This window comes from Larus michahellis, chromosome 8, assembly GCF_964199755.1.
Source record: "Larus michahellis chromosome 8, bLarMic1.1, whole genome shotgun sequence".
Taxonomy (NCBI): Eukaryota; Metazoa; Chordata; class Aves; order Charadriiformes; family Laridae; genus Larus; species Larus michahellis.
In genome coordinates, this window is record NC_133903.1 from 38,372,779 (window position 1) to 38,394,388 (window position 21,610).

The following is a 21,610-nucleotide window of genomic DNA, read 5'->3' on the forward strand; positions in this document are numbered from 1 at the left end:
CATAGGTCTTCTCCTGGCATCAGTAGCTCAGTTTAACTTTTAGAAGATGACATTTCTAATAATGAAAGAAGCACCCGTATGCTAAGTGTGGAGTGACTATCTGCTGCTTGCATGCCTGAGAGGGCTTTTTGTGACGCAGGAGTAGCAATCAGTGTGTCTCCAGGGGCTTCATGTCACTCCAGTGTCTCTAGAAGTGAAACAGGTTTCTCTGCAGTGCTAGATTTTGTACCAGTGAGGCTTGTTGTGTGGCTCAGATAGATTGCTTTCATCTTTTCATAGCCAAGAATGCCTGATGATGGGTGTCTCGGACTTAGCCGGCAGATTAGTTTGTAAATGTGTCAACATACAGGCCTTAAACCGGCAGATAATCTCACATGATCATATTAATGTGGTTTTGCTTGTAATTACCATATATAATTGTTATTGATATAACCAGTAGCTAATATTGTGTGTTTAAAAAGCAAAGACAAATTGGTGGGGGTGTCAGCTTTCACATACTGACTTTACTAGGCACTCAACGTTCAGTGTCCTCATTAAAGTCCTTTGGCTAATTAATCCTCATGAGGATATGGTGTAATCCAAAAACATTCTGAGCAGTCATCTTTTTAGAAATGAAGAAGGTGAAGCAAACACGTACATCTTTAAGGCCAAAGAGCAGTGCCACCATGACAAGGATCAGGCCAAAAGAGCACCACGTTTCCTGGAGCTTGCATATGAATCTTCGTCTGGAAGTGTAAGACAGATGGTTGATAAAGGATTTTGGTCACACCTTTTATATGTTTTCTGATGGCTGAATCATGCAAAAAAAATTATTATTGGTCTTTTTATGTAAGTCACAGAATATGCGTAAGTTAATTAAAATTGTTTTTCTTCGTTGACTGCATTCTAATGCTGCACACTGTGCACTTGGCTCTATATGCCCTGCACTAACGTGGAGGACTTCTTATGTGGCTGGTTTTTGGTTTTTTTTTCAAATATGTTAATTTCAAAACTCATGCACAAATTTTTGTACTTGACAGGTGGCAAGGATACTAGAAGTTTCTGAAGAGATGAGGAGGATTATGGGAGTGAACTCTGGTCTTGAACTGATTACCTTGCCTTACGGACATCAACTGCGCCTTGACCTAATTGAAAGGTAAATGTTCCTGTTACTCATTTCCAGGGCAGATGGCCAGAAGATCAGATTATTGCTACATTGTACTCTACATTTCCTCAAAGAATGCTCTCCTGCACGTTTTCTGAATTCATGTGTACAGAAGACAATTTAGCCAGATAGCATGTAACTTCTTTTTTGCGTAGGAAAAATTCTTTAAGGGGCATCTCCATGCATGTCATACAGGGAAAGGGGAATTGCATTTGAAAGCAGCGTCCTTAGAGCTGCTGAACACCCTCTCCTTTATGAGCTCGGGTAGACTGAAGTTCAGGGGACTTACAATCTAGCTGAGCACGTGAGGGTTTGTGGAAGAGACTGAAGGTAGTAGTTCCCCTTCTGCAACTGGGTAAGAGGCAAGAGGATCTCGCAAAGTAAAAAAAGATCAGCAAAGCTTTCTGTAAAACCTCTGCACAAGTTAAGGGGGAACAATTAGGGTCTACTATCCCTGAGCTAGCTTTTCTGCTTCTCTGATTCAGATTTCAGTAGTTTGGTTGCTGAAATTTAGTATCTTCGGAGAAGTTATTAAATTTATTAGAACACAAATTCAAGCCAATGTATATATATTCCATATAACGGTATTACTGTTCTTGATACAAAGATGTTAGTAAGTTTGCTGGGCACACCAAGATACTGAAGTATACCTTGGAACTGATCTTCTCTGAACACATTTACAGCATAATGTATCATTAATAATTTGTAACCTGTAGTATAAAATGTTTCACTTACAGGCACAATACCATGGCAATAGGAATAGCTGTGGATATCTTGGGTTGCACAGGAAATGTGGAAGATCGAGCGGCAACACTGAACAGGATCATCCAAGTCGCAGTGGAGCTGAAGGACTCGCTGGGGGATTTGTATGCATTTTCTGCCATTATGAAAGCACTGGAAATGCCACAGGTGAAAACCTGTTTCTCTTGATGTTCCAAAACATGGAGTTGTTTGGTGGTTTATTTAATTTAATTTATGCAATTTCTTAAAAGACTAGAGAGATCATCAGACCAGAAACTTTGTCACTAGCAGTGTACTTTTCCTGTGAATCGCTACAGAGTCAATAACGGGTATTCTCTATTTTGTTTGAACAGGTCACTAGGTTAGAACAAACTTGGACCTCTCTGAGACATCACTATACCCAGACTGCAATTATGTATGAAAAACAGCTGAAGCCATTTAGCAAAGCTTTGCATGAAGGACAAGATGAGTGGAATAGTGAGTATGAGCGACACCGGTTTCTATTTAGCCTTTTAATTCTCCCACTACTGATTTCCTGAGATGAGGCAGCTGCTGTTTTGATAGCTGTGCATCATATGGTAAAATGACTACGTGAACTTGTGTAATGCAGTATAAGGCAATGAAAGAGAAGGCAACAGTCTGCCAGCCAAACAGCATGTGCATGTACCCATGCAGACTATGACACTCTGCCCAAACCCATGTGGAGCAGAAGCTGAAATGCTGCATCATCTTGCCTCAAAGACAGGAAAAAAAATCTCCCTCAGGGGAGAGTTACCTCTGGCAGATTTTGTTTTTTATTTGCTTTGCCTATTGGATCAGAGGATGAATCCTCAGATACAAAGAATGGGTCAGTCAGGTAATTCCTCTGGTCGCATCAGGTGCTTGTGCATCAGAGTCTCTGCAGCTCTGGTCTCCAAAGGGATACAAGGGGGAAATAACATTTCTCTAAAAGAAAGGGAGGAGGGTCAAGAAGGAAGACTTTTTAGCCTCACAGAATTTATTGGAATGACCCAGATTTTAAATGTGTTTAAAATCTCTGTGCCACTGTCTGATAATTCAGCAGAGCCTTCTCCTGTACAGTTTTCTAACACTAATTTGTCTTGGCCTTCTCCCCCAACCAGTTCACTGGAAACTGGTAGGACAGGTGTGAATACTGCAGTTAGTTACAATACCTTCTTCAATTAGCAGGCTTTATACTGTCTGATGATTCGTTCGTTACTCTATATATCCCAGAGACCTGCAGTGTTCCACAGAACAATGTAACAGTGCCACTGCTGATGCCTCTCGTTACCCTGATGGAGCGACAAGCCGTCATTTTTGAAGGCATGGACCTGTGGGAAAGCAGTGACCAAAGCTGCGAAATAATGCTCAAGCACTTGGCCACAGCTCGTCGCATAGCGCAGAATGCAGAAACATACAGCCTGACTGCAGAACGGATGCTGGAAGGTAGGGAAGCACCAGCAGGAGAAACCGCTGCACGTTAACAGAATGTCTGGGTTATGTCTGAAGAATAAAGTCCCCTCTAATTGCCGCTGAAAGTCAGTGCGAGAAATTCTTCTCCTCTTTCATGGGAGATGAGACAGTAGCAAATGTCCTGCAGGAAATTCAGTCTGAGGACAACATCAATTTGTTTAAAAGCGGACAGTAAATTATTCATCACTGTAGCTCTCTAGTAAACAATATAGCATACGTTTTTGCTGAACATACTGAAAAGTTCTCATGACTTAACATGCTGAATCTTTTAGCAAGTGAATAGAATGTACAGTAAGGACTGATAACTTCCCGTCTTCTGTACAATTTAAAACTCCTACTCTGATTTTTGCAAATAAAACACCAGCCATCAAAATAAGACTGTTTTTAATCTTATTTTGAGTCAGATGCAACACTGAGATCTTGACCGCTTTGCAGCCAGAAAGCAGCAGCATGTTAATAATGAGACTCTGTATTTTAAACTTGCAGTGAAAAAATTAAGGGAGGGGAGGGAAATGTAAGTATTTCTGCAGGCAGCATCTATCCATCTGTAATTATATTTAAGGTCAGGCTATAATGACAATTAGAACTGAGCAAAGGATAGCCTGTCCTAGTGTCTCTAGAGCCATTTGTGAGCTTCTGGAATGTCACATGGAAAGGATTTTCACTGTTTTACTAACTTGTTAAGATCATTGTGCAAAAGGAACCCAGCACACTAAAGCTTATCTTATTTGGAGGGAATACAGTTTAAAAGCCGCTTCTTCTGAATAAACAACTTGCCTGATGGTGATACTGTGGGATTCTCTTTACTTACTAGGTTTCCAGCCAGATGAAGAGATGAGTGAAATCTTCAAGACGGAATTTCAAATGAGATTGCTCTGGGGCAGCAAAGGAGCACAAGTTAATCAAAATGAAAGATACGAGAAATTCAGCCAGATTTTAACTGCACTTTCCCGAAAACTGGAACCTCCTCCAGTGAAGCAGGTGGAACAATTAAGTATATAAGACTTTGTAAACACATTTAAATTATATACTTGAAATAACCTTAGCTTTCTTTTGGCAATTTGATACTGCACAGACTTCTTGCATTTCACAAGATGTTTAGAACTTTTAATTGCACAATGCACACTTGTTTTTAAACTACTGATTTCTAAACAAATTATTTATTTACTGTGTCACCAAGTCATTTAATGATCCCTTTAAACAGTTAGGTTATGCCTGTAAGATAGTCTTACAACTGTCTGTATTTTGGCAGAGTTGCAAAGTTTTGATAATGCCTAAAAGTAAGGGCATTGGAATCTTAATATTAAAATGAAGCAAATAGTGTAAATAAAATGATGGATTAAGTATGTGACATTGCAGAAAATTTGTTGTATAATATTCCTTTAATGAATATAAAACACTGTACACAGAATTGTGAATTAAAGTGTATCTTTATGCAAAATAATTTGCATATTTGCAGGTCGCAGAAATACTGCAGGCTGCAGAAATGATTAAACTGCAGGTTGCAGAAGGCTCAAACTACATCTATGAAAGTAGAAAATTACTTGTGTACGTGTTGGGACAACTTACGTTTTTTTTCTAAGACAGCATCTGTAGTACTTTACTTTGGCTTTTGCTGGAGCCTGCACTACGCTGCCAGGAATGAATGATGAAATGGCAAGAACAAACAATCCAGATAATTAAAATGCTTTCAGATATGAGTAAATGCGGGTGTATGTATATATTAAACTTGCTTCATTTACTGAGGTGAATCACTTTGGTAAGTAGTTGGGGTTTTTTTGTTGGGTGAAGGCAAAGCAAAAGCTGTTGTCACTTTTCATAGGAAATCAGGGTGCATGGTGTTTATATAAAGAGCGCTTTGGCAGTGAATTCCACTTTGTCACATACAGAGCTGGTGTATAAGCATCATCCTCAGAAGTTCTATAAATATTTAAGCAAGAACTATGGTTAGAGCTGCATGTGCTCATTGACAGTAAGCCTGTTTTTGGAGTGAGATGTTACTTACAGCATCTAAAAGTATTTGGCTAACAATAAAACCAACACCAAAATGGTATTACCTGTTCCCCCCATCTACAACGGCAGCAGAGGTTCTACCGCCATAACGAGAGGTTACAGACCTCATGCTGAAAGTCGCCCTGTCAGTCTTAACAGAAGACAAAGAGGGAAGCTAATTACTTAGACCATGAAAAGATTTTTTTATTCCATGAAAATATTCTCAACAGAGAACACTATTTTTAAACAAAGCATTTAACATTTAGGAAATCAACATGTGCACAAAAAATGGATTAAAAATTACTGAAAAATGTAAGATTCTTTAAGACAACTCACGTTCAGAATTTTAGAATAAGTGATTTATAACTAGCTGTGCAAGTACAAATGTTTTTTTCCTATGTTTAATAACCCTCATACAAGTTGCACTATCCCTCATGAAAGCAACCTGCCTCCAAAGGAAGCAAATCCTGGTTTTAGAAAAACAAACAAACAGTAGCGTGAAAAGAACATTTAGTCCTTTACCAGGAAGTGTTATTACTGACCTGCAAGGCTGTTAGCCAGGCAAACCACAGGCCCTTTAGCAGAAAATACACAGATCACATTTCCTCCACTTTTCTAACTTTAAAATAAAAAAGCGCTAGATTTAAAAAAAAAAAACAAAAAAACCAAACACAACAAAACAAAACAAACCCAAACCAACAAACCCCCCAAAACCCCCAAACCCAAAAAACTACCTAAGTAGTTTTGTCAGTATTGAGTAATGTCACATTATTATATAAATAACCCTGTATACAAGCTCCAAAAATCTAAACTTTAGAGTTTAATAGCCCCCATAATACACTAGGTCAAGCTGCGTAATAGTGGTATACATAACAAAAGGAATAAACCTCTACACAAGTCACTCAAATTCATTTTCACTGGTAGTACAGTTCCTAATAACACTGAAATTAAAAGGAATCCAGCACTGCTGCATCCAAATATTGCTTCAGACCCCAGAAAAACAGGATGTTTTGACTATTATTTCATTTCCCCAAACAGCAGGTGGCTGGGTTGACAAGCTTGCTTTGATACAAGTATCCCTCCCCCCAACATCTCTAGTCTAATTCTTATCACCCTAATAAATCAGATATGATGTATTTATTAATAGAACCACAAATGGGAGGCAAGACAACATAAGCAATAGGGGCACTGCAGACAACTATATTTACACGTATAAACATATCCAAATTTCATTTGTTTACAAGTAAAAGTGCACATAGATCATTACGAAGTATCACTCAAATTTCAACTGGTCCATACAATGAAGTGTCACCTGGAAATGGACTAGCACTGCAGTAATTAAAATTGGAACTTCATAGTCAAAAATTAAAAGACAGTTTCCATAAAAATATTTTAAAAAATATTAAAGTCAAATGAAAAGATACACGTTTCAATGTATAAAATTCATGATGCACCATGTATCCAGTAAAGTAGAGCTCTAGAAAACACCTACCGTGGCTACCTCAGCAGCTGCAGCACTGTGAAAAGAGCTGAGACACAAAGCCCTTTGTGAGATACTGTACGTGGTAGTGTTGGCAAACAACAGATTTAGGCACTCGAGTTTAAGGCAGCATTTGAATGGCAAGTGGTTGACTTCTGAAAACAGTCATTAGCTTGCAGTGGTGAATCTCTCTGGTGGTGTTCCAGGTTTTCAGTGCTCACAACAGGTTACTGAAGTGCTGAAGATGGACCACAGTTCTAGGAGTTTCTCTTGATTGCATTGTAGGCTAGAGCTGAGATGTATTATTTCCCCAAATCAACACAAATACATTATGGTCTCATCAGTTATGCCAAAAACTGGAATGTAATGATGGTTGCAGTGGTATAGTTATAGCAGCATACATGGATACTGGGATGAAACTCTAGTGCTGAAGATATTTAAACAAAATGATTTGTTATAAAATAAGACAAGCAATGATGTCAAAGTGTTATGCGGACATGCCTGACTGTCCTAGGCATGCAGGAGGAGGTTAAGGGCGAGCATGGAGGTGGCACAGGCAGACTGATGACTGACATGGTTCTAAATGACTGCCAATTAAAAGGAGTTGGAAGAGAGCATAATTGAGATAACCAAAACATAGCACAAGCTCAAATGTAGTTTGTGCATCTGAGACAACCTAGGACAACGAAAATAAAGCAATTTTAGGAGCAGTAGCCTTTTTACTCTGGTAATGGAACTCTATTTTCCTGCACAAATTGAAGAATTTGTAATACATCCTTATCTATGTATGGAGATGCTAAGGTGTTAGTGACTAAATGTATGTCTGCATGCATTCATGCAACTAGCTTTTCCCCTTGGGCCTCCCAGTCTAGTACCCACCCCCACCCGCCCCCAGCAGCTGCATGTAACCTCCTTCAAGATCTCGCCCATTTTCTCAGAAACCCGCTTCAGGAACCTGCAGTCCAAGAGGAAAAAGAAAAGAACAAAGTTACTGAAGGCCTTTAGAAGACAGAGAAGCGTGCTCAGTTCTAACAGGCCTTTCTCAGCGGCTATACATTAGCCTTGTACTCAATTCCACAAACCCTCATTAGAAATACGAGCCACAGCTTTTAGATTACTAGGGAAGAAAAACAAAAAAGCTGATCCAGTAGTGCAATGCAGTTTCCAATCCTCAGTGATTTAACAGTGAGGGGAATTACTGTACATTAAAGAGCTTGGTTTCAAACTAAACATGATGCAATTCCAAGACTTAGCTTCCAGGCACAGATTAAGAATATAAAATCATTCCCTTTTCAGGAGCAGAGAGAGGTTTGAGCAAGTCACCAAGCATTACACGTGATCTCTTTTTTTGTTTGTTCAAGGTATCTAGAGTTAAAATAATGAAGTTGTGTCAAATACACAACATTCTACATTACAAGTACTGAAAAGGAAGGAGAGAGGCAGGTCAGTGGACCTTCTGTCCTTCTTAATCATGATGTTTTTTCCTGAGTATTTTTGTTGAGCTTTCAGAATCAGAAAACATTTTCCTGTTTAAGAAGTGAAAGCTGCCAAGTATTTGCTAAGGAAGGAAATTAATAATTTTCAGTAACTGAGTTCAGTTAGTTATTAGAGGAAAACCCCTCTGTTTTAAACATATAGTTTAAGTCATAAAAGTAGGAACAGTAAATCTTAGAGATCTTTAAAACTAAGTTATTTTTCCGTTCTCTATAAAACCAAAGTATTCTATAGAATAAGCAGGAATCCTGGTCTTTGTCAGTTTAACAGCTGAATTGTATTTAATGCTTTCTAAAGCAGGAACACTAGATCAGTTAAAGCAGAAGAAATTGGTCAAAATTAGAGACCAGTGTAAAATGCGTAATTTAATGTGGTCATCTCTGAAAAAAGCTATAGCAAACTCACATTCCAAACAACAGACCATTGCTGACTTCTGATATTCTAATGCTTTCCATGAACCTGTGTAACTTACTATTTTTCTACTATTTTCCCTGGGGAATGTACAATTGAAAGCTGCCAGTTTACTGTTAGATATAGGTTACTGCACCTTTGCTGTTTTTCTCTAGCGTTACATCTATATATGATGTTGGCACATAGCCTTCCTCTCCATTATGTCTTCGAGCTCTTGTCCACCCATCTCCTTTATCCTCCTCAATAATGTACAAAACTTCCCCTTCTTTCATTGCTAGAGTGCCTTCATTATGACCTGGGGAAAAAAAGAGGCAAAGAAGTCTCAGTGTTCAGACAGAATTTCAAGTCATCTTTTTCCCAGGGCATAGTTTCCAGATTATATATAAACAGGAAGAACCAAAAATCTGTGCAAGAGAACATATGGTCAAACAGGCTTACAGACAAAACCTAGTCCAATTTGTAAAGTTGAATATTTGCCAATAGCCATACTAATATTTATCTTAAAACAGCACAGAAGTACTGCTCATGAATTAAAGTGATTTATAAAATATTTCCACTGGTCTTATAAGCAAATAGTTGCTCATACAGTTAATTTACTTCAAATCATTTTACCTATCTTCTATAACAAATACTCCATGTCTTATAGTCAAGTTGTGCATGTTGTTAACCTTACCATCAAACGGATATATTGCCTTGCAATGTCCTATAGCTGGTAATGGATCATCATCTTCAAACTCATCATCAAACTCGTTTGGATGTGCATGTTGCTGTGGTGGGCCTCGAACTTCCTGATTTGCATCATCCGTGTAGCTCCCTTCAGGGCTGTAAGGCAATGATTGGAGCGTGAGGACTTTGAAGAGTTCTTACCTCTACAACTCAGAACGTACGTGCATCACAGAAAGGGCAGACCACGGATATCGCTCTGGGAATGCTGGTAGCAGTTTTTATATTTACTGATGGAGGTGATTTTCTGAAAATACTGATCTAACAAAGCCTTGGACTGAATTCTGTACAAAAACAAACATAAATTTGACATACCTGTCTCTACAGAACCTGGAACCCTTGTGAACCTTATGCAATGGAATAAGATTGCTTTAAAAGGCACTGCTATTTAATAAGTGGGTGTTTCAATTAGACTCGCAATTTTTTTATGTTACCCTAATGACATGAAGTGACCTCTAGAATTCAGAACCACTAAGATTTTCCTTTAGGAGGACATAAACTTTCAGAGAATAAGTAACAACCACCCCCTACTGTTAACTATCAAAGAGGTATACCGATTCTAGCATAAGATATAAAAACAGTAGAGAGAGAATAGTCACCTCTCTCTGCCCTGTGTTACAAGGTGGTTGATATCACTGCTGTGCCGCCTGTCGCTTCTGGCTGCTACTTTACCTTCAACTTCAGAGAGCCAGGCCTTGGGGAAAAAGAGACAAACAGTGGTGTCAAAGAAAACTTGATTCTAAACCAGCAAATACCATTTAACAAATGCACTTAACTGCAAACAGTTTACTTGTGAGTAGACAGCCACATAGAGACTGCACGCACGTGTGAAGTCTCATCGTTACTTCACGTGAAGCATGAACCTATCCCTCATACTTAGCCTATACGCCATACTAGTCCTAAGGAAAAAAATAGTCGGTACTCACACGTGAATTTCAGAATGAGTGATTAATAAGAAACTCTTCTAAACAGATTACATCTTTAATAATGTACATCCTTATTCTAGCCTGACAAACATACAATTTTTTGTGAGGTGCCATATTTTCCAGTATCAAGAGCGCTTTCTTAAATCAAGTAGTTTTTCTGGGTGCTATGTTTACAATCCATAACGCAAACTACAATTTTACCACTCGTTTGCATTTTGCAAGGAATTGTTTTAGAGTCTAACCTCATTCTTGTGTATTTCCATCCGAAGACGGTCCATGTTGCTCATAGTCTCAGTTAATTTTGGTTGCAAACTGCCTGGATCACCCATCTGGGGATTTTTTTCATAAACATCCTTCATCTTGATGAGGGCATCTCTAAAAACATACAAAACCCGACAATAATTACAAAAAATTACTTACATCAGTACTGATTCATTAAAGCTAAAATAGTGTTTATGTGTATGAGATCCTGACCCACAATGAGATATTAAGCACAGACATGAGGAACTACCGCTCCCCACCCCATGCCTAAATCCTTTTCCCATTCTGTCATCTTAGCACTTTGCCTTCCTTTCTGGGCTGTGCACAAGCTCACAAGGGCTTCAACTGTTGACTCTTCTCTCTCCGGTCTCGATACCATTTCCCATATTGTTTGTTATACACAATTTCCTAAATATTAATAATGTTATTTTCTTAATGCACTAAGTTGCAGCTCTCTTGCTCAACAGACCTATGCATTGATACTTACTTTTTTTTATTGCATGTTTTTAGATCCAATGTTTCCTATGCAATGTTAGGACCAAAATGTGTATTATAGTAAAGCAGAAGGCAGCAATGCTAACAGAACCTACAGACAATAAACCATGAACTAAAAAATGCTTTGTAATACCCAGGACTAGTATATACTCTCCTAGCTTCTGAGAACTGTTGGCTTCAGTAGAGAACTTCAAAAGAAACAGACAGAGAGAGAACCATGACAAACCTCCAAAAAATGCACTCACTTTTGGTCTGTTTCCTTCTGTAGTTCTCTGTTGAGTTCATCAATTCTCTGTTGCAGTTTCTTGCGTCTTTGTTCTGGAGGGAGATGGCTGAAGTCTTCTAGTGCAGGGCCCTGCAAGCAGAAATACTGTGAAACAAGTAACACGCGGGTACCTGGCCAGCTGAAGTGACATACCCACACACGGACAGTGGTCACTGGAAGCAGGATGGACCTTTAAAAAACTCTACTTGACACACAGCTCTATAAAAGACCACAACAGAATAAAGGCATGTTCTTCCTGCCAGATCGTAGTCATTCAGTCAAGGTTCTTTCTGCCTTCTGTAACAGCTGGCTCACAGATGTAACTCAAACTTTGTAGACTTGATTATTTTTCTGAAAAGCTGAGCCATCTACCTCCTATTACATCCACTGCACTTAAAGCAGATTTAGAAAGGACAGAATTAATTACTACAGAGTAATTTCAGTCAAAACAAAAATCTAAGATGCGTACATAATAATAATATGTATATAACTGATTCTTTCTCTGGAGTGTGTGTTCTGTGGCAATTTGGATGCTATCAAAAGAAAAATACTATATTTTGGATCTTAATTCCCAAGTATTATTATAGTTCTCTTCTGGAAGTCCAGCAATCTTTCTAAAAAACATTCCAACTTACAAAGTTCGTTCTATGATGCATTCTACCTCAAGTAAAACTAGTTCCTAGAACACAGAAAAAGCCTTTATAACATCAAAATTTTGACTTAAATTTGTTAAACTGGATCAAAACTTTCTCAAATATTCCAAGTCACCTTTTTCATTATAAAAGATAATGTTTCAGGGAGGGGAAAAACCTCCTACTTTCGAAACTTTTTATTTTTTTTAAAAAAACCAAACTTAAAGCCACCTATTGTTATGAGTCTAAACCCGCAAAGGTTTGATTGCAAACTTGTGCCAAGATTATAAACAGGATGGAAGGACTTGGGTGTGAAAAGCATGGGAAGAGATTTTTACACATCTTGTAAGTTTGTTGTAAAAATTCCCCTCAGGGCGACAGGGACCGACAGCGTTAAGAAGGAAATATGGTACACATTTAATAACAGAAAGTGAAGTTATATTATTTGTGTCCTAGTTGCCTAAGAAAGTTGGTTTTAGCACAAGACACCCGCGTGCCATTACTTGCCATTACAGTAACCCTCCCTGGAGACAAACCGAACTGGACAGCATTTCTCCTGTCAAGAAGAAACCTGGCAGAAACTCGACTGTCACGATTTTGACTCGAGCAGCCTCAGGCTCATGTGCCAAGTTTCTAATAGCCCCTCTTAAGATCTTCTTGGCCCTCAACTCCTTGGTTCTTTTGTACTTGTAAAATCATAATCTCACTGCTTTTTAAGAAGGGAATACAAGACACCATAAAAGGAGGGAATTCCAGATATGATGTTTCAAAAATAAGGCAGAAGTGTTTCCTTCTGGAGGAAAAAAAAAAAAATAATTAAAAGCCTTTCAGGTGCTTTTACACACTACAAAGAAACAAAAAGACGATCACATCCTCCATATCATTCTCCTTACAGGTCAGTTAAAACCAGAGTATCCTACAGCAATAATAAGAAGAACAGAGGTCTTTTTGTGAATTTTTACTGGTTTTACTCTGCAAAACAACAATATTGATTACGGTGGGGTTTTCATTTAATATGACAGCTTTCTAATATTCCTAAGCATGAAGCACCATCTCCCCTGCAATTTTTTGGTTAAACTCAAAGCAGTGAATTTTGCAGCATTCAGTATTTCTCCTTTACACAAGTTTTGTAATCTTTTCATATACCTATTTTATGCTGCTTTAACAACTTTCCTGACAAACAGAAATCCCCAAGTATTTCCCATCATGACCAACTCGTGAACACTGGTCAACCGTAATACTCAAAAATCACGGATTTAGTTGCAGCCAGATCACAAGTCTAATTATCTTAACATTAAGCATGGATGATTAAGAAGACTGCGTGTATGAGTGGAAAATCTGAAGATGTATTTCAGCACCTGACTTAAAGCAGTTATGATATGGAAACACTTTCAAAAGATTACTTTCATGCTATCTTAGCAGAAGTACAGCAGACAGATCAGCACACGGGCTTACCATCTTCACCGACCACTGCACAGTTCATTTGAAAACAGAAAGAAACGGGAAATTATTCACATGCAATGACCAGTTACGAAAATGATTAATGCCTAAAAATGTATCTTTAAAGTATCACTTAAGGATTAAATTTTTAATTTATAAAAAAATTACATTTTACTACAAGCACAAGAAAAGCATAACACAATAATCAGAATTGCACTCCTGCTTTAAGAATTACTGATTTTAAAAATTACTAGGTGATAATGGGTAGTTTAACTTATGAAATTCTAATACACAACTTCATTAAACTACTTTTGAATTTGAGTGTTTTGAATAATATGCTGAAGAACTTCTATTGTAGGAGAAGAAACAAACACACAGCCAACATTGCACAAAATAGCAGAATTTGATGATGATGAAGGACAGGTCAGCCATATGCAAATAACTTGTTAATTATAACTAACAATCCACTACCATCACTTTTACAAATGTAATTTTTCCAACATATTTACTTTATTATCACAGTAAAACTACAATAAACAAAGATATTTTTCAAGTTTAGAAGTTAAGTTATTTTACTTTGTGAAAACAGCATTTGAGTCATTGGTGCTATCCTAGAAACACTTTAGCCCAGATAAAAATAAAGACATTTAAAGACTTTATCCTTAGAGGAAGTAAATGAAACATGGGATGCCAGGTGGTGTTATCTTGGGTTTAATGTTCACAGCATTTTGAAGATCTACCATGCTTTCAATGACTTCAGATAACCCTTTCCAGAGAAACACCAAGCAACTTAGAAGATAAATATGTATCTCCGACATCATTTATGACCCTCAGCAATTGTTAAGGCTGTTGATTGGGGCACACACACAAAATAAGGATTTCTAGCAATGCAGAAAGTAAAGCACCTTCACAAATGATATTTCGGTAGAAACTTTTTAGATTTTCGGTAGAAAAGTCCCAAGATGTGAAATGGCACTCAATATGTGATAATGTGATGTCTGTTAAAATGCTTGCAAGGAATTTAAAAATATATAAACATTAAATGTTCATCCTGAAGATTCACAGAGATTAATTGCTTGATATTGTGGGATATTTGAGTTCATCCAGATTTGTAGGATACTAGTGATCCTTGCTAATTCTACGGAATACTATTACTATTCTATATTAAATTCATTCACTTTTACATGAACAATGAATTGCAAAAATTAAAAAAAAAAAAAGGTTTAATTTTCTGTTAGCATTCTGTAGTTGTCAGGAGACGATCTTTTGCTTCAGTAAAAGGTTCTAGAACTACTGATATTACAAGGTGTTGATTTATGAGCCAGGAGTCAATACATTTAGTGATCAACAAAGAGGGGGTGTAATCGAGACCTGTGCCATTTCAACAACTATCTAATCCAGTTAGTTTGTCACTGAGTATTAAAGAAGGAACATTATCTTCACGACCAGAGCAAATTATAATATAAGTGATTCAGAAGGGGAAGGAGAAACTGTCCTCCATAAATACTTAGAGGACGACAAGAATTTTCTAAAAAGCAGTGGTGGTAGAAAAGGTATTTCCAAGATACCTGGGGGCCTGAAATAAGATGCCACAACATGACTTAAAGAAAGTAAGTTTTAAGCATAACTAGTTATATTTCAGAATGACAGCAAGGGAGCCTCTAAATCATAACTTTACCGCAATATAACGTTGTACTTTGATCCCCAACATGATGTCAACAGTAGTCAACCATTCGTGATGCACATGAGACAGCAAGTCAATATTGTTTTCAAATATCAGAATTATATATAATCAAATGCATCCAATTACCTCATTATTTGGATCAATAAATATCGTAAAATGTACATAAACTGGGCAGCCTATACTTCACTGATGTAACAGGAAAATGCCAGTATATTTATCACCAGTGCCATAAATGTTGCTGGGAAACCACTTAACATTCCCTTATATTGTCTTCCAAACAAATTCTATTTGCAGAATATGCCACTATAAATTAGTAAATGAACTGATAAGTCTCAGAAGGAGGCATTTGGTAGTAATTTTTCAAAAATTTTACCCAAAAGAACCCTGGACAAACAAGAACAACTGATTAATCATAAAATGCATTAAAAAATTATAATGTTTCAAAAAAATCAGTATTTCCAAATCTGCAAGCACCATATGCTATAGCATTTGATGTACAAAAGAAATGAAATTTCTCCCTTCTTAGTTCAGTGTCTCATAATCAACTGCTATTATTTCAATTTAAAGTTCAGCAAAGAAGACATCTGATCTGTCACGATGTTTTTCGTGGTGACTATAAACCCAATGATAAATTACTGCAAAAATATGTTACATGGTGGTAGGAAAACATTTGTGAATGTGAACAAGAATGAAGAAAGGGATCAAACACATGCTGAGCACCCTCTTTATAACACCTTTCTTTTAGGCACAAGTACTTGGAATGCGATAAAGAGTATTTCTATTTTATTTTATTTTTAACCTGTTGGTAACTTCTGTATAATATGGAACAAAGTACCCTAACAGTGACCTTACAGCTGAAGTGTTACTTTCAACAAAGTAAGCCTTATAATGAGGGTGAAGAGCATCAGAAAAGCCACATCACAAACACACTGTTCATAGCCCATCATGCATTTCAACTTGTTATCAAACTTACCCCTCTTTTGAGGCTTCTGAAAGAAGGAATTCTGGGCTTCCCTGTTTTTATGTCACTCATGCAATAATGCACTGGTTCAATGGAGAATATGGGATACTGGGACCCATTAGGAGTACTGGATGTGTATAAACTAGTAGGGGTTAGGGGTGGGGATTGTGGCTAATGTGGAAATAAAGAAAGCAATAAATAAGCCAAATGTTCAAAGTGATTTTAAAATGAAAATTTTGTCTTACAAAAATAAAATTTCCATCCAAAACAGAAACAGCTTGTAACGTTCCAGACATATTTACACTATAATTCTATTGGTTTTAAAAGGTTTCTGTCATGAATTAATCTTCAGAGTTACAGGTTGGTGCAGAAAATGAAGGAATATTCAAAAAAACTTTTGATTCAACACTTCCACAAGATCCTAACAAGATCCCGAAGCTGCCTGTCTCTTTTCGTAAAACAGGAGGTTCTGCTTTTCCCAACTTTAGTTACAGCCATTCTGGAAGCTTGTGCATTCCTGCTCACTGTTCTTCCTACGTTTTGATGTACCCCACCAGGTAAGCTAAAATAGAAACACTAGGTACCTCTACGGAGAATGACTAAAACAAAAAGTATACTCAATGTCTGTAGTCAAGCTGGACTGACACAATGGCTATGTGGAATTCTCCATCAGTATCACCACGAGAACTTCCTCCACTTTCTTCCTCCCCTTTTTTCAAATTGCTTCTCTCATTTTTTGTCTCACATATCTCTGCTGCTTTTTCACAGTTTGATTTTTCTGTACTATTTCCTCTGCCGCACAACTCATTACCTTTCCAAAAGACTTTTATGTCTTTGACAACATCAAAAATAGGTAAATGCACATCTCTAAGTCAAGACCAGCCATAGTTTCAGGTAAATGAAGGCCCAAAGGCTACTGTGAATACCCCAGCTACAATACATCAGCATATTTTTGTATTAGCTAATTTAAGAATATCTTTTAAAACCTGTAAATAGTATTTAGAATTAAATATGTATCTCCTGATAAGTATTTTGCTCCCAGCTGCTGTTTTGTAGAGCGCCCCTCCATCCTCCCCAAAAACAGGTGGAAAAAAGGGACGTAATCTTCCATTTCCTTCAGGACCGCAGGGAAGAGATGCACGTAGTACCTATACACGTATGGATATCTCTGATTCCATACAGGAAACACTAAGGCTGACGCTCTGAATGCTACACACAAAGTGAATGAACTGGGGAGAAGAAAGAGTAGGGAAAGTCCTGTCAGCTTTTTTTAGTTGTCATAAGGAACGTCTTAGAACTCCAGTAAATGCCAAGGTCCAGACTGAAAACCAATGCAGATTTTCATAGCTTCCCTCTCCAAAAATCTCAGAAAGATGTCTTGGCTTGTCAAACTGGTAATCGAGATCTAATTTCAGAACACCTCTGCAGCCAAATGCAATAAATATGCTAATGCATTAATACCTTTCAACTATTATCAATCATTAATTATACTACATAAAAAGTAAACAATCCAGTTTCATTTTCACACACCACTGTGGTTACATAATACACTGAGGAGGGAATAAAGAATCAGCTATATCCTTGCCTTCTGTAAAGATCTGCTTTCTTGGAATACTATCAAGTGGAAAATAAATCCTACCACTAACAAGCTCTGAGAATAGTTTCATATAATAAATGGCAGAAACTGACTTGGAGCATTAAAATAACCACAGCGAAATTTGTGGGAATCATTAAAATGAGTCACTGATATGCTCCAATGCTAAATGAAGACCTAGAATAAAATTTAAATATGTATATGCTTCATTATTCATTTATATAGCTAACGCATGTATTGATAATCTTGATCCATGAAGGCATCTCGCACAGAAAGTGCTAACTGAAACTAATATAATAATACAAGAAAGGACATTTAGAAGGGGGTTGCTTTTTGTAGCATAAAAGAGATCTGAAGTCTGCCTGATTCCAAAACATACTCCCCCTCCCCTTATTTTTACATTTACAATTAACACCTTTTCTATGCAATCATAGAAAGTCTCTACAGAAACTTAGAAATGTTACAGAAATGGGAAGCTACTTCTATCTAATAACTATTAAAAACATTCCCAACACAAATCACTAGAAGAAAAACTGGAAGACTTCCCCCAGTGAGAACTTGATTCTTAATATAAGTATGCAGCCCTACTCAAACCTTCAGATCTCCTTACACATATTTTAAAAGACAGTGCCAGGCAAGAGGAAGGTTATTTTAAAATAAATAAACCGCTGCTTCCATACACTCTAGATCTTCGCATTTGAATTTTCCAAATAGTAATTTCTTAATTGTTACCTTTGGCTTCTTTCCAAACAGCCACAGCTTTCCTTTAGCCTTGCTCACTGTAGTTTTTGAATCAATTCTCATTCCTTCCTGCTTTGGTGTACTGATGGTTCCATCAGAGATGGTTCTGTAAATATTCTGACTGTAATCTTCAAATGGAAAATCTCCAGGAGGTTCAAAACCAGATTTGAAGCAGTCTATCACTAGTTGAGAGTCCTAAACATAAACATTCAGGAGTTTAAAAAGCAAAACAAGCAAACTCACGAAGAACTGGACAGAGAAAAATGCAGAGACTTAAATTTTTCCTCTAATTGTAGAGATGCACAAATAGGAAAGTGAGAGAGCGCTCAAAAGGCATGCTTTTGGATAGATCAAGTTAAGATAACTTACGTTCTTTTTTCTCAGCAGTGTTACTATGGGTGTGAATCAAAGCATACCCCGCTCTTCAGAATTCACCAAATACCCCCCAAGGCTTATCATAAATTTAAAACAGGACATGCTTTAGGGCCCAACCATGACCCCACCTTCTAATCCTTCAGCATTAGTACTGAAATGAAGGTAGCACTAAGAAAATAGTGTAGTAAGATAGCACAGGGAAAAGCCTGTATTAAAAGGAGTAAGAAAGAAGTGTCGGTAGCTGCAATCAAACAGGATATAGAATGACACTTTTTTAACTGAACACCCTTTATATAATTTAATGCTACATTCTGGAGAAAATACCAACAATGTTGGTGTTCTAAGATGTTTCAGGATAACCAAACCAATGTGTCCAAAATCACAGAGTGAGAAAGCAACAAAATAGCTTCAGATCAGAAGAAAGCAATAAAACAGGAAGAGAAAAACACCAAAAGTGGAAGTGACCGTTTAGGCTAAAACTGAAGTCACAACACTTTTCAAGCAGACAAATACTTGATAACAGAAATACAAATGTACAGGTTAAGTCCATCTTTCCCCTCTCCACAGCTTCCATATCAGTTAAATTGCTCACACACGTTTAAAAAGTTACTCAATTCTACTTACTCTATGTTCATCAACTGATTTTGCTGCAAGGATCATCCCTTCTAGGCATTTAGAGATAATCGGAATAACCTTGCGCTCAGAGTCAGCAAAGCCTTTGTAACACTCACTAAGTTTGATAGTCCTTCTTTCATCCATTTCTTGAAGTTGCTGCAAGCACAAAGGATGATAAAATAAAGCTTTTATTTGCAGATTTTTTTCCCCCGATCCTGATGTATGCAGCTACTGTGGGTCACCAGTGTAGCAGAATTTCTGTGCTTTCCCAGTATTTTTATTTGCTTAAGAAAACAAAACTTAATAAAGTTAAAAAATCAAGTCATTTCAGACATAGACTTATGATGCCCATAGACATTTGATTTTAAAAATTATGTAGATGACTGGACTTTCCTTTCCTTATTCTTTTTTAAAGCATGTGTACAGTGTTTACAGACACCTATTTAATTTAAAATATTTGTTTCATGCAAAAATGAAAGCTACAGTAAAAAAATTCTACTGATTTCTACATTTCCTCACTCTCTCCTAGTTCCAAATAATTCCTTTCTGGTGATAAATATCTCTGTCTTGCTTTTATTTTTATGTTGTCCAATAAATACCAATAATTAAAAAATAAGAAAAATTAGAAATATTTATATGCTTTTTAGACATGCTCTCTGATTTGAAATACAAACCATTTCCTTTAGAAGTGTGCAAGAAAATAAAGAAAAGAATACCATTACATAAGATTTGTAATACAAGTCTACTGGAACACAACAAAAAGAACAAATTAAAGAGAAATAGTATTAATAGCCCTGGACCTTTCACCTAACTGAAGGTGGAAAAAAAACCCCAAAACAAAAAGCAACAGTACATACATTAACAGCTTATCAAAAACAGACTAAGAAGTTGAATCTTTCCTATATCTGCTCTAACAAAGGCAGATGGCTCAAACAGCATCCAATTTCCCCTCCCTGAAACAAAGCAACAACCTAGTCATGCTAAATCCCTCTTCTCAAGGTTTTCCCATAGAATGTTACCAAATATTTGCAAGGAAATAATAAAAATGCAGTCCCAAGAGAAAGTAGGACTAGGCCTTTCTGCTCTTACTGGAGATGTCAAAAAACATAAGTAATATCTTACAATGATAATGGATTTTAAGACTAGAGAAATAAAAGCAATAAACCAAAACTCTGGTCCAAGCTACAAACAAAAATGATCGAACTGTTTCTCTTGGGAGTTGACCACAATTCCTCCATCAGTGTGCCAATGTCAGATCTACTCTAGTGCTGCTTAACACTTGAAATATTAGAAAAGCATTTTTTTCCCTGGGAATCCTAGACCTTCTAATAAAATGTTTTTAAAAAACATTAACTCCTTTGTGCTTCTGGAAAATATCAAGCATTCTTAAGCTGGTACATCTTCAAATAAAGTCAGTATTTTTACTTTCCATTTCCTCACTCCACGTTTTGGAATCAGTTTCTACAGTCCCTGTAGCCTCCCAAATGGCTGAACGTACATGCCAATACACTTCTGAACTCCCCGTTGTCTGATGCCCCCCAACTACTTTACTTCAAACTAGTTTTGCAAAGTCTCTCTATTTTTGAAAGAATCTTAAAAAGACCCCACTTAAATGGTTACATGAAGCACCTTGAGAAATCCCCTTTTTACATGCCAAGTATGAATCTAATTTGACCTTTAACTTTTTTTTAGTTTTGGGCCATTTTAGATGGCAGTATCGATGAAGCAATGACCAATTGGGGTGGGGGGAAGTACTTCTGCCTCCAATCCACCCATTTTATACCTGTACGTGAGATACATTAAACCACATAGTCACCATTAGCTATATACTTTCCTTCATCTCTGCAAGAGTCAAAGCATTCACACACACAAATATCAAGAGAACTAGTGATCAAACCTTATTAGAATGATTGTTTTAAATGTTTGGTGTCACCCAGATGTCTCAAATGTTTATTTTGCCACACTTCTTCAGCAATATTTAAACAAAGAGTCTATAAAATATAAAATCTTCACAGAAGATGCAACAGAATATTTTCATTACAAGCCTAAACATAATTACTGTAAGGAGTAAGCCTCATGATAAAACACAGGTTGTATCAAGATTATGCTAATTTCTTGATAAAAGTATCCAGTACAATCTCAAAAATGTTTTAAATTTTAAAA

The 21,610-nt window shown here is 37.0% G+C and overlaps 2 protein-coding genes across 13 annotated transcripts in view; one reads left to right on the top strand and one right to left on the bottom strand.

Annotated features, from left to right (window-relative positions):
- The window catches only part of BCAR3 (BCAR3 adaptor protein, NSP family member), a 117,312-nt gene extending 112,203 nt beyond the window's left edge, over positions 1–5,109 (top strand). For all 9 annotated transcript variants that reach the window (XM_074599438.1, XM_074599441.1, XM_074599440.1 and 6 more), the window contains 5 exons: positions 1,020–1,135; positions 1,882–2,053; positions 2,239–2,362; positions 3,119–3,331; positions 4,173–5,109. In XM_074599438.1, the coding sequence (XP_074455539.1) occupies positions 1,020–1,135; positions 1,882–2,053; positions 2,239–2,362; positions 3,119–3,331; positions 4,173–4,360 (813 nt within the window). In that variant the 3' untranslated portion in view covers positions 4,361–5,109. The remainder of the gene's footprint in view (positions 1–1,019; positions 1,136–1,881; positions 2,054–2,238; positions 2,363–3,118; positions 3,332–4,172) is intronic.
- Positions 5,110–5,529: 420 nt separating this feature from the next.
- Positions 5,530–21,610, bottom strand: part of FNBP1L (formin binding protein 1 like) — a 59,999-nt gene continuing 43,918 nt past the window's right edge. The window contains exons 8-17 of one of the 4 annotated variants that reach the window (XM_074599449.1): positions 19,457–19,603; positions 18,449–18,652; positions 16,135–16,293; positions 13,493–13,507; positions 11,386–11,495; positions 10,627–10,759; positions 10,058–10,152; positions 9,409–9,557; positions 8,872–9,030; positions 5,530–7,785 (exon numbers count right to left, since the gene is read on the bottom strand). In XM_074599449.1, the coding sequence (XP_074455550.1) occupies positions 7,778–7,785; positions 8,872–9,030; positions 9,409–9,557; positions 10,058–10,152; positions 10,627–10,759; positions 11,386–11,495; positions 13,493–13,507; positions 16,135–16,293; positions 18,449–18,652; positions 19,457–19,603 (1,179 nt within the window). In that variant the 3' untranslated portion in view covers positions 5,530–7,777. Of the gene's footprint in view, positions 9,031–9,408; positions 9,558–10,057; positions 10,153–10,626; positions 10,760–11,385; positions 11,496–13,492; positions 13,508–16,134; positions 16,294–18,448; positions 18,653–19,456; positions 19,604–21,610 lie in introns of all 4 variants that reach the window. The other 3 variants (XM_074599448.1, XM_074599451.1, XM_074599450.1) reach the window with 3 other exon arrangements.